General features: G+C 45.8%; 1 protein-coding gene across 4 annotated transcripts in view; it reads right to left on the reverse strand.

The window, feature by feature from the left end:
- Positions 1 to 13960, reverse strand: part of LOC142583276 (ubiquitin carboxyl-terminal hydrolase 25-like) — an 86051-nt gene that overhangs the window by 44244 nt on the left and 27847 nt on the right. For all 4 annotated transcript variants that reach the window (XM_075693672.1, XM_075693674.1, XM_075693673.1 and 1 more), the window contains 2 exons: positions 11265 to 11392; positions 10020 to 10115 (listed from right to left, as the gene is read on the reverse strand). In XM_075693672.1, coding sequence (XP_075549787.1) covers positions 10020 to 10115; positions 11265 to 11392 — 224 coding nt within the window. The remainder of the gene's footprint in view (positions 1 to 10019; positions 10116 to 11264; positions 11393 to 13960) is intronic.

A 13960-nucleotide genomic window follows, 5' to 3' on the forward strand; every position in this document is an offset into this window, starting at 1 on the left:
GCGTTGTAGCCAGTTCTGCACTATAAATGGTTACGTTATAAGTGGTCTAAGCTGTAGTCAGTGACCCAAGTTGGTCCGATGGGTGGTTTCGAACCCTCTTACCTCAGCGCAGCAGCCCGATGCGCTATCATTCGACCACAAACTACCAAGTGACCCAAGTAGGCGGGAAAACGGTTAGATAAAAAGACACACACACACACACGCACGCACACACACACGCACGCACGCACATGCACACACACACACGCACACACATACATATGCACACACACGTATATAGATAGCTCACAGAAAGTGTGCGAGGTATCCTAAGAGTGCGAACGCCTTAATAGCAGTATTTTTCTGGCGTTGGCTAGCTGCTGCATAAATGACGTAAAGATCAAGCCTTGGTATTAAGTTATAGCAGCACAGTAGAGTCTTCAGGTTCTTAAAGCAGCATGGCTTCACGAACTTCCTGATAGCAAGCACAGGAAGCTTCACCGTACCATCCTCATTCATGCAGAAGAGCGCTGTCACACTCCTCGCTCCGTTTACTACCGTGACAGCTGTTGCACTTATAAGTCGGCGATTTGTTCTGGTGCTGCCATCGGCGCTGAACACGTCACAGGGTCTATGCTCCGCGATCGATTCGGGCAGTGACAGTACCCACTTGTTAACTGCCAACGGCGTCTGCAGAGGAACTTACCCCACAGAAGTGGCTGTAAATGCCATTCGGTTTTCTGAAATGGTAAAATGATAAAAGCCAGCCATTCCATGTGTGGAAATCGCTCCGACGCCAAAACGCAGTGCCACCTTGTTAGCCTTGTCTCTCAGGATGCATTGCCTAGATTGATCGCAGAACTGCGAGCCTGGTGCAGCCGCTTTACGAGGACCTTTTCTAATTCCTCGCAATTAACATCTTTTGCCACCTTTCTTTTAAATCCGAACTTGCCTGCTTTCTGCAGTATGGTCTCCTTTGCTAGAATGGTCTTCAACGAAGATTCTGGACTGTTCAGGTCTTGTGCGATGCTGACGTACATGGCTCCATGCATTTGTCGGCTTCTTTTATAATCCACAGTTTGGCCCCGAGCATCAGTGCTATTCACTTCCAGGACATTGTGCATTACAGTTTCCCAACACACTCCGTCGAGCTGCTTGCTCCAAACACGACTGACAAAGATAAACAGCAAATGGAGGACCCCCGCCAAATGACAGAAGCAGGCGCTAATGAGAGTAATGTCGAGGAGTGTGGTTGGGCAGTAAAAACAAAAAAAGATAATAAATAAAGTAAATAAATAAATGAAAACTTGCAGAGAAAGAATGGAGGTACGGGGGTGGTTGACCAACACGAAGGCAACAACGATGAGAGGGCAGCGAACGTGGAAGGAGGATGTCACGTGACGCTCCCTAGTTCGTTTGTTTTTATCTCCCCCCCCCCCCCCTCTTCCACAGGAACGAGGAAAGTGCTGAAACAGGCTGCAAACCAGTCTGGGCTTTCTGCTTGTGAAGTCACGCTCTCCCCCTCCTGACAGAGTGAACGATGACGCACGGGAACTGCCGGAGGCTGGTGATGCAGCTTCGCGCGGCTTGTCATACAAGGCAAGCCATCGTATAACCAAGGTTTTTAAAGCACTGTCTCTATCAGGAGTTCACCAGGACTTCAATAATCCATTGTAAAAACAAGGTCATCACAATTTGGAGGACACATAACGGGGATACCACTTTAGCCGTTTTGTGTGAGCCCCTGTAAATGGCTGGATTAATGCACAATAAAACCTTGTTATGTTTCAAAAAAAAAAAAAAAAAACTAAAAGAAGCGAGAAAACATACTAGCTGGGAAAACGTACGACCAAAAGTTACTAAAAAATCTGCCTAACTCTACTGTAGTTGACATTTATCCAGTATACAGCGACATGCAACGACCCGTGAGGAGATTTGCTGGTGCTGGAAGAGGCAGATGAGTGCGTGCCTACAGGCGGGAAAGTACTGCGAGGAAGCTGCCATGGTGGGCCCCTACTGCTCTCAATTGCCCGTGCCTCATGCCTTTTCTTGTTCACATAGAGTCTAGTGCCCAAAAACCTTATCATACAATAACAGTCTGATGATGTACTTAACGTTGGTGCGAAGAGACTCTCAAATGAAAATGTTGACTCACTTCAACGCTGATTTATTATAAGTTATTTTCTTCTGGTGCATGCAGCACACATGACTGATTAGCTCTACATCTTCCACTTTGCGCAAAACCTCATTGGGTTCGTCATTGTATTTAGCTATGAAGGCGCGGAATTTGTTCATGTGCAGTAAAACATCAAAAGTCGATGCGATCTCGTCTTCTTCCGTGTTCAGTGAGCCACAGTCATCTTCCCTCAGGTCATCATTGTCAGCAGAGACGCCACGAACGCTGTTGATGATCTCCTCGGTTGTGAAGTCCACCGAAGTCGGTGATACACTGTTGCTCTCCACATAGTTGTTGAAGGAAGAGAAGGTGCGCTGCAGTTTCGCAACCTTGGTCCACGGGTCTCCTGGGTTGCCGTCAATAACCACCACGTCATCTTCAAGCTGCACAGGCGCTTTTGACAAGCCCTGCTTTTCGCCAGCAGTTGCTAATGGTAGACGCTTGCAATTTATGCCAAGCTCCCACGAGCACTTCCGCTGCCTGACAAACACTGATTGTAGTTGGCTTCTTTAGGCGGAGGCTGATTATAAACCGCTGCACAAGGCACTTACGAAATTCTGCCTTCTCACTCTTTATAACGCTTTGGTCTAGGGGTTGCAGCAAAGACATGGTGTTTGGCAGAAGAAACTCCAGGCGAATGTGCATACAATGAACATTCACAACATGAGCAGGGCAGTCGTCGACCACCGAAATAATATTTCGGTCAACCCTTCTCATTTGGTCGTCGAGTGCGAGGAGCCGCTCGGAAAACAATTCTCTGGCCATCCAGGCACGCTTATTTACATGGTAGTCGTATGGTACAGACATGACATTTTTCATGCAGCGAGGCTTCGTGTATGTGCCAATGACAAGCAGTCCAACTTTCTTCGTGCCTGTTGCATTTCAGCAGAGCAGGAGCATCCCATGAAGATGCGACTTCTCCCCTCCTTTGCACCACTGTCCTTTGAACGATCTGGCAGGAGTTGATAAATACACGCGGTCTCATCTGTGTTGAAAATATCGTCTACACAGTACGATTCAGCCACCTCTCGGAAAAGATTGTTGGGCCAGAAATCCAACAGCCTTTTCCTTGCCCAAGACTATCTGCCAAGTTATTCTATTTCTTTGACAGAAACGAAAAAGCCAACCTGCACTTGCATTAAACCCAGTTATTTGTGCTCTTTTTCTTGGGAGCATTGGGCCAGACACAGGAACATTTTTCAGTCAGACATCTTTGTACCACATGGGAACAGCTCGGTCCGTATTTTGAAAGTTTCCCAGTCACAGCCGTTTTCTCATAGGAGCAAGCTGCAACTCCTGATGAAGTCTGACAATCTTGTCTTGGTCTTTCAAAATGGCCACAACAGTTAATGGGGCAATGCCATGCTGTCTGCAGAAGTCGATTTGATTTTTCCCTGCATCGATTTCTCGCAATATGTCCAATTTTTCCTGCAACGAAAACTGCTTTCGCTTCTTGGTGTTGTTGCTAGCTGCATTCACTGTCGGATCTTGCACAAAGTTTGCAGCAAAATAAAGAAAAAAAAAAAAAGCCCTGCCCACACACTTAAAAGGCGCAAACAATGACCGACCGGCCAACAACACCCAGCACAATGAGAGAGAAAAGAGGAAAAGGCAGCAAGGCCTGCTAGGCTACAGCACATTAAACCACAGCGCTGTGGGGGAGACCCGGTGATGATGATAGCTGCTGCCCTCGGGCGGGGGGGGGGAGTGGCACACAGAAATGGCCGTTTCTGTTTTATGCGAGAGTTGTGGCGCTGTTACTTTTAGCCGAACTCTTAATACTGGTGTTCTTTATTATAAAGGAGAAAACAAATTACCTATGTTAGTGTGAAATGTGCACTATATCGAAATTTGTGGTTCCGAAATAGTTTTACAATGAAAATATGGGCAATCTGGTGGCGATCTTTAAAATATTTGTAAATTTGACAAATTCGCTAATGTGGTGTTTCGTATAACAAGATCTTACTGTAACCGGGGAAACGTACGACCCAAAGTCACTAAAAAATTTGGCCTACTCAACTGTACTTTACATCCACGCAATGCGAAATGTTGTCCAAATCGTTGCAGCACAAGACGCAGAAGTGCACTGAGCTGGTGGGCTTAGAGCAGCCCAAGAATGTGCATTGTATTTTTGCATTTGTGCTTTTCGAATACGGCCTGGGTCGTCAGCATCCTAAGGCTGGGCATTCTGGCAAGAAGTTTGGACATGCCCGCTGTCGTTTTCAGAATGCGTAACGTTTCGAGATGGCGACGTGAAAACAAAACAAAATCAAGCTAAACAGTGACGCCGGAATGCGATACCGTCAGAGCAGAACATGACGCCCACTTCGCACTGCCTGCAGCAAGGAACGCCTGTGCATTTCGGTTATCGGCTATTAAAAGTGTGCAGTACACTTTCAACAGCACTACGCCACGTGTGCTGTGAAACAAATAGGTGATGTTTACTGCAATAGGGTAGGTGACAATAGCTGTGTATGTGATGCGGCACCGGAAAAGGAAACTGAATGCATGCTGACATAATTAAGCGACACGTGCAGGTGAGAATTGTGAGTAGCCCATAAGTCGTCAACTGCGCCTGCCTCCCGCCTTTTCTTGTTCACGTGAGATCTCGCGTCCAGAAAACGTATCATGCAATAGCAGTTTGGCAATGTACTGAACGCTAGTGCCGTGAGTAACTGTATTGTTTTTTTTTTTTTTTGTTATCAACAGTAAATGCTGGGGCCAGGAAATTGTATGAAACAGGATCCTATCAATGAGGTTCTACTGTACCACAACTGTACATTGGGCAGTTTTGGTAACACCTACTGTAATGCATTCTACGCCACCTCATTTAGAGTACATGGTTGTGTTCCGTTATCGGAAGCACAAAGCTTTGTTCAATCCTTCACGCAAGTGCAATAACCATGAACCGTAGAATAGATAGTCTGAATCTAATGTTATGGGACCAAATAAAAGCAAAGTACAAAACTGTCCTTTGTGTTTCTTTAAGCACAAAACCGAACAGACTAATTAAAGGAGGTTTGTTATGCCATGCAGGCTGCTTTAAATTAAATAGACACTAAACAGTAATATTAAATTGGTTTAGACTGATTAGGGACTCTTTCAAAACTCTAACTGCATTGATTTTGTGCCGAAACTCGAGAACCTGCACACCAGTGTGGCTACACAAATTTCAAGATATTTTCTTGCATTCATGCCATTGTGGTGCAACAGAAATTCAAGTATTGAAACTTGCAAATTTCGGACTTGGGCTCCTTAAGAACACATTCTAGGTTATCTTGGAGCCCAGTAAGAATCCACGAGGTTGCAACAAGCTGGTTGGAAACTTATGGCGGGTGCGGTCACCCATCCTTTGTTTCTGCTTTCTTTCCTGGCTTGCCAAGCCCACTCTGATGGCAAGATGGGCTTTTTGGTATTGCAGAGGGGTAATATGCTTATACAGCTAAATTTTTTTTCAGTGTCCCTTAAATAATGCCAAGACCATTTATGAGAGCAAAGGAATTGCTAAAGAAAAAGGAGGCATAAAGGTGTAATCCCACGCATGCGATTTTTGAGCGCTGGCGACAAACGACGGCAACAAGAGACAGGCTTTGCCATTGTGGAGGGTGATCTGTCACTGTCGTTTTGTTGCATTGTCGGTTTTTGGCCAGCCAGAAAATTTCCCGTCACCCAGATGCCTCCACAGTGGCTTTCGCCAGGGACAGCATGATTGTGTAATGACATGGCAGCAATCGGTCCGCCTACTTCAATCTCAATTCAATTTTGCAACTTGCTCTCTACCGTCACAGCAAAAATAAATAACAAAATCTGCCATCACTTCGTCCCATCTCAAGCAGAGAACAAAATATCGGCGTTGTCATTATTATTGAGATCAGCCTTTTCTTCTGATGCTGTTAGGCCTGAACCACAACTGAAAGCCACGAAAGTGTATTGAGTTCCCCTCACCAGATGGCGACACTGCATTTTATACTGGCGGCATAGAACGGATTTCCACTGGTGATCACAGCATATTAAGCCAGACTCAACACACCTTGGTTAGAACATTGGTCTCGTGGTATGTTTGCAATTTCTCTACTGGCACATGACTGTTTATTAAGACAACAGTGGTAGAACAGCCACTTCACGTTTTGGCTCAGGTCCTGGCGCAAGCAAAAAAGCCGATTTGGCGCAGCAGCAACCACTTTTGGCGCATGGTCCGATGCACACATGCTTGCCGTATGCCATGCAAATATTAAGCGATATGGTCGACATGTTGTGGATACGGGTTTGTGCAAGGCTTACCTTGCAAGCACAGTCGGGAAAGGGCGCGATGCACAAAGGACGCCGCGGCTGGATTCGTCGATACGGTGCAGAGAGGGTACCACCGACAGATCGTCAACAAGCACGTGTTTATTAACAACTCAGGATGCAACACAGGTGCGACAGTCCCGGCTTGCGGGTGAAGGCTTGCTGCAAGACCTGTCGAGTATGTGTGCCTGCACTAAACAAGACTCTGCCGCTGTTGCGCAGAGGCACACCAGTTCTCAAGCACATCAACGCATTGGAGCTGGTAACTTCTGCTTAACACGTCTCCAGCTGTCAATGAATATAGATGCCCTGTTTCGCGGCAGCCTGTAAATTTTCTAACTCAATTCTGGCAAGGAATCTTTTTTTGGGAGGGGGGGGGGGGGGGGCATCTCACCACGTCTTCATGCCATTAAATAAGAGTGGTGTGCCTGTTGTAGGACACTTATCTCCTTCAATGAACAAAGCAAATCTGCATATACCTCTATAAGTGTATGTGAGGTATGCCATTTCTTTAAGTGCTTCATTATTACCTCGTACCAATTACTCCACATTCTGTTGCGCGATGAATACGCAAGCCTGAATAAAATGTTGCGCCAGATTTTTTTTTTTCTCTGTTAGTATATACAGTCACCAAATGATTTTCTGGACCCCAAAAATTCGGACATGCTCGATTATTCGGTCTGCTTCGCAGCACCGCCATTCTCCCCAAAGACCATAATGTATAGCAACTGCTGAAAGTTTGGACACCTTGCAACCTCTCGTCTGATTTTTTGGACACTCCTTGAGCCAACTCGATCGAGAGCACCATGCACCGACTCTGACAGGTGCATGGTGCGACTTGCTGAACGACATTTTTGTTTTTAACAGAGCCTACTTGCTGCCCCACGAAGTGGTGCTACTGCAAATCCCCGCTCATCATCATCGTTTCTGCCTGGTTTGTAGCTACAGCAGTCCCGGTCTCAGCTTAGTAAGCCACGTCAAGACAATCGAGCAGCTGATTTGTTTCTTTCATCATGGACGACGCTGCGAGTAGGCCACGTTTTTCGTTTGTGCAACTGGTGTCGGTGTGACGGCGTGGTGACATTTGCTTTGTGTGCTGCGTCGAGGCTGCGGTAATGCAACGCGGCATATGGAAACATCGCGTCAAGTGTCTAATGGCACCGACAGTGCCCGCGCAGACTGCGCTGGGGCATGCCGGCAAGCGGGTGCTGGGAGGCCTAGGATTTGTCGCCTTCCAGTGTGCTCCCTACTGATGCCGAAAATGTTCTGCCGAGACCTGCGCAGTGGTTGCATTGCGATTCCGGACACCGTCTCATTTGACAGTTTCACAGGTCCTGATACTGCTGTACTGACGTGTGCTGAACTCGACGACGGCGAGATCATTCGTTAAGTTTCTGCTGCGCAGCCAGACGATGACTCCGAGTCGGAAGGTGACACACCATGTGCTACACTGCCGTCGCATGCGGAGCGTGTACAAGTGTGACTGTGCTTTCAGCCGCCTATAGTGACCGTATGACCTTCTCCGAGGTTCAGGCTTATCTGATTGCACGTAAACGGAACAGCATGCAATGGCGTATTCACGATTTCTTCAAGCCTAGTGTTGAGCCCGAAAAAGTGCGTGGAAATAAAGGATTTCTTTTTCTTTCTTAATCTGTTTTTTTGGACACCTGTTTATTCTGACATTTCTGCAGTTCCCGTGAGGTCCGAATGAACGGTCGGCAACTGTACTTTCTGTAAACCTGAGAACAGCGGAACAGGGCACTGAATGAGGCGAATGCCTTTTATTTGTTAAGGTGGCAAGCAGCAAGCGTACAGATTTTTTTTTTTTATCTGCATTTCGCAAAAACTACAGATAGAAAACTATATGGGCAAGTAGTAGCAGTAGTAGTAGTAGTAGTAGTAGTAGTAGTAGTAGTAGTAGTAGTAGTAGTAGTAGTAGTAGTAAATGTTGATTGCATGAAGGGGGCTGAAGCGTTTGTGGGTGGGTCCCTCAGTCCAGGGCTCCAATGGCCCCAGCGGCTCACCGGACAAGAATACACACGAGAGACACGTGTTGCTTGAAGAACAAGCAAAATATCTGTTCTACAAGGCAACCACAATAACATAGTTGAATGAAAGACGGAGCGTGCGGCCGCAACGTACATGCAATCACCACGCGGCATAAAAATAAAGAAAGGCATTTATTCTTAAGACATAAATACACGTATGTAATTATCGACGCCATTTGAGCGATCTGATCAGAAACAGTAGTGCGCAAAGCAGTACTAACAACCACGCCGAGCAGAATTGCGGGCAATTTGCACTTCGATCACAGTGCCACCACAGCATTTTTTCGTTGTGGGGCCCCTCACTGCAAAGCACGGGCTGCTCCAACCACTCGTCACACTCAACTTTACTCTAGTATACTCTAACTGTATGTCTGTCCGAGGAAAATGCGCGAATGACGATCGGGACGACTCCGAAAGATCTCTGCTCCCTTCTACGATGATGGTGATAGCGTGCTGTTGGTTTTGATTTCAGTTTTGCTAGCTGCAACGCATCAACGGAAGGAGGGTTTCGCTCTCACGTGTGCTTTGGCACAGGCTTGGCACAATTTCCTGCTAAAATGCCATTTTAGCGTGCCACAGCGTAAAGGTAGACTCTCGGCGCAGTTTGGCGCAATTGGCGCAGCTGTTCCACCACTGGGACAACAATGTAAATTTGTTGCTACTTTCTTTTTCGGCCGATGTCGTGGTCATGTGGCTGCTCCACGACCTGACGTGATGCTACGGTGCGATAGGGTCTGCCTGTTGCTGTGGGCTGAATATTGCGAGCATGAAGTTGTTGCCTAATCGAAGAACTTCTCCAAGTGACAGGAAACTGGTCAAATGCAATGATACCGCAAGGTTTCTCCTTTACGAGCTCCAGCTTCCGCTTGACAGTGGTGCCAAAAGAGCCCTCGCGTTTTAGGGCTCCAAGCTACGCGCATTCCAAAGCTTAGAAAAATTTCACAGTAGCTGTATAACTGCAGTAAATATGGCTTTATTTGCCATTTCGCAAACACTCTTCTACTGCCTCCCTGGCGAGTCACAGAATCATAGGATTACGTGAAAAGTCCTTAAAAGCTTCAAGGGAACAGTGCAATGTGATCATTCATTACTAAATGATAAAGTTCCAAGGTACCACATGTCAACTTATTCAGTTGTGTGACTGTGCTAAAGGCATGGGATTGCACACACAGCCTTTCTGCATCACCTGCACTAAGCAAGCCCTTGTCTCCATCCCCAGGATATTCTTTCTGCTGGTGCCAAGTAGAGATGCTTGTCTGAGCTCGAACACCGGCACCGGTTTCATTCATTAGCAACTGCGAAACTGTTCTACGAGTACAAATCATGAAAAACCCTGCCAAAATGCAACAAGGCGGGTTCATCAGAAGCAAAAGAAAAAAAGAAAGGCAGAAAGAAACGGCAAAAATTTGGCCGGGAGCGAACTGTGCTCATCCAAAGTCTTCGAATGGTTACATTTGAAAGGCACCCTTTTTTTCTCACGGCAAGCTCATACACGTTGACAAAAAGATGGTGCTTGAATGATTACATACTTGTCAAGTTGTCTCCTGAGCCTCTCCCGCTCAGCTTTAAGCCGGCGAACTTCTTCACGTTTGCTGCGGGTTATGTTCTTGTTGTATTCCATGTACCTGCAGAAAGAAACAACAACCAATCAGCTAGGCACTAAACATCGGTGGACAGACACATTCTCCAGTTAAGAAGTGTAACCGGAAAATAAAACTGTCAATCACACTGTCTCAGCGAGGGCCACCATCTCAAACGTGCAATTTAGGAAACGCATTGAAAACAGAGTCATCTCACATGTAGCTCTAGGACTCGCAAGAAATACAATACTTGCATTATTTTTCTTTTGCATAGCAATTCCTTCTGCAGTAGAATATTCAAAAACTACTTTGTTCATGATATCATGTCGTAGCTCTTCAATCAAGCACTTCTTTCTAAAATAAAGCTGGTTTATGACTTTCTTAAATTTAATTTACAATTTATTATGCAATTTCTAACACAATTATTTTTTGTTACATTTCGCAAGATGGAAGAGAATTTGACAAGATACTGTTATATTATACAGCCCTAGGTTCCTTTCTTTTCTTGTTTTATTTTTTTTTTCAGACTGCTTTCTGCAGTCATTGGGTTATTCAGTGAAGTGTTACAAATATTATTTAAAGTACATTACAGGCTTCCATATGAGGTAGTTAGTAAAAAGGGGCTAGTACAATGATACAGTAACAAAGAAAAGCAAACTGAACTAGAAAATGCACACAGCTCATCAATAATACACATACAAATACAAGCATACGTAAAAAACTACAGGCAACAATATGAGTATAAATTCACATGTCAGGCAGTTAACAAGTATTATGCAACTACAACCTTTGTCCATAATATTCTTAGCGAGTCCATAGAAAAAAAAAGAAGGCATTCAACATTTAAATAATCTGCATAGCTCTTCTTCAAAGTAGTCTCCCTAGCAGTCTATACCAGTTTCCAGCGTTTTTCGAGGTCGTGGAAGCACTTAAAAGAAGCTTCCTTTGGCATGGCTCTTACTGCCTTTGTTGCGACGTCTTCAAACCCTTTCCCTACAGCTGAAAAGTATGCCACGGCAACTAACACAAAAATGCACAGACTAGACCCAAGAGATATCAACATATGTTTTGGGGGACCACCTTTACCACAAAATATAGAGCACGGGACTTCATGGACAAATGCTGTACGCAAGAACCTAGAAAAGCAGTAAGCGCTCTTCGACAGAGGACCAACAATTAAAAAAATGGGCAAACCTGTCCATATAGAGCAACTCTGGAAAGTCTAGCCGATGATGAATCTTCTCAGGCTTGCCGACGTGCTGATTAAAACGAAAGCGAGAGAGCTCAAAGACCAGCACGGGCGGAAGTTTCGTAAACCACGTCTGTAAGATAAACAAAACATAAAAGACAATACTTTTTCATGACAGTACAGCTGTTTCACAGCAAGGTTAGCTCGCCAGAAGTGCATTTTGCAGTTAATAGTCGAACCTAGTTAAAACAAAGCCACATCTGACATGAAAATACCTTCATTAATGTGATATTAATTATAAATATACAAGCATAACATCTAAAAAAACCTAAACATAACAAAATTCTAGATAAAGTATTTAACTTTTTGTAACTTCTTGTCCATAGAGCACCCCACATTTCGAACCTCAATACAATGAAGCGTGTTAATACACAATTTCAATCTAACAACATTTCGCTGCCACCGCAAAGGAGTACGGAGACGGTGAATGGAAACTTCCACGGACAGCAGGATGGCACACGTCATTTTATCGAGCACAGCCATGGCTGCATGTGGCTGCCAGCATGCAGACCCCGTGCCTTGTTTTAGAGGTAATCTGCCGCGTGTGCGAAGACTGGGCAAGCCGAGATGGCGTGCCATTGCGTGCTGTCTTCCTGCGCATTTAGTGCCAGAGGTTGCGCAATCTTGAGTTTCGGAGATCGGAGATGCGTTGAAGCGAGCGGCAGATGAAGCATTCGCTCCCCCTCCCCTCGCTGCTGGCGCTTTTCACGACAGTGACGTCCCACTGCGGGCAACACTATCAGCCGTGGGTGCAGAGTGGACACGAAGGCATGACTGGTTTCACTTCGCGCCACCGATGTAAAGATGTCGTCGACACAGCATGAAACCATATCTCTCGTTGCAGACTCTCAAATTTCATAAAATAAGTTTTCTCCCATACTTGTTTGTTTTTCCGACTGCCCGATAATTCGGAAAGCTTTGTGGCCACTTTTTTGTAAGAAAGATCCATCGGCAGCTGTACTTATTTGCATAAAAGATCAAATTTAAATAAAACAAAACACACTGCCGATATTACGGACATCGTTATATCGAGGTTTAACCGTACCTTCAATGACCGACTTACTGGATGGAATTCAGACGCCCTTTCGGCTCCACCACATATCCTGCAGAGTCAACGTATAAGAATGTCTGAAATTTTGGATGCAAAAACACTCTGCTGTGTGATTTTCTGGACTTTCTGCCATGCCCGTAGGTCTGAAAAGGCGTTGATTGAAGCCACCACCGCTGCCATTTTGATTGTCTCACTGCTTCGACCAGGTGCTTTTGCATGCACGTACACCGGCAGCCATAGCCACCCCTGTGGCAACACTGGGCCTACCTGCTTCGACATTTGCTACCAGGCGTTTTGCTGTTTGGTGCCATGTTTTTCACTGAAAGAATGCGCCACTGTCAGCAATGGCGCTGACTCCATTTTTGTAATCCTCGCCAATGGCTTACAATCTCGTAAAGCATGATGCACTGCATAACGCTGATTCCCTAAAGTCAGCTTCGCCTCAATAAAGAAAAGTTACGCGGTGAAGTCTATCAAGAGTGGGCCGAGGAAATTGAAGAGACGCGCGTCATTTTGCCGTCTCCTGTCACAGTACGAGCACTGATACGCCTAGTAACTGTACCGGCAGGCTTCCAGGCTTATTTTGGATGTGCCTGTGACGATTTGAGTCCTTGGGGGCAGTAAAAGGCATGCATTCATCTTTTTTTCGGAGTGCCTGATTTTTCTGACGTTTTCACGGTCCTTAGGGAATCCGAGAAAAACGGACGTTGACTGTGTTTGTGACTGGGCCTATCCAAAGTAAATGCAACTGGGGTGTGTGCGACAGGCAGCCACAGCAGCTCTTGTTGACATTGAAAGCCTGTTGACGGCTTGCAGTGCCAATATGGGACATCCGAGCAACCCTTACTTACAAAATGCACGCTTCGCACCATCCTTCATGCAGAATCATGATAATAGTATGATGACACAGAATCTGCAAGACAATTAACGGCAGTAGACTGCACACTTAAGTTTAGGTGTATGCTAAAAGAACCCCAAGTGGTCAAACTTCATCCAGAACATGGACTAACAGTCGGCGCGATGAACGCGCGGACTGAGCAAGAGCCATCTCGACGTCGGGCATGTCGGGCCACGTTGGCCGCGTCCTGTTATGTTGGCTGCACCAGTGCTTCAAACTATAAACATTCTCGCCAACGTAATGTAGTATGTGGTATGTAGTAGTATGTGGTAATATGTGGTATGCAATTTGGACTATATATGCACCTTAAAGGGACACTAAAGGTAAATAAGTTGAAGTGGATTGTTTAGATACTATTCCAGAAACCTCACAACGCTTGTTTCATGCCAAGAAAGGACTTCATTTACGAGAAAAATGCATCTGAATGGTCCAAATGCTTTTTTTTGAAATTCACATCTCCTGCCACCCAACCGGGGCAGCAGTGATGTTGCATACGCCATCCCCACCCTTTGCTGCGGTCAGGGAGTAAAACGACCCCTGACAGACTGCGATACCGAGCCAAGACAGAGTGGTGGACTCACCGCTGCAGCTGCTTTTTGGTCAAGTGGCGTGACCGTTCGGGCATCCCGCGCAGTCACATAGAAGTTTAATTCTCTGCTACTTCCACTTCGTGCGAGTTTTGTGGGCCTGCA

The sequence above is a fragment of the Dermacentor variabilis genome, chromosome 5, assembly GCF_050947875.1.
Source record: "Dermacentor variabilis isolate Ectoservices chromosome 5, ASM5094787v1, whole genome shotgun sequence".
NCBI lineage: Eukaryota > Metazoa > Arthropoda > Arachnida > Ixodida > Ixodidae > Dermacentor > Dermacentor variabilis.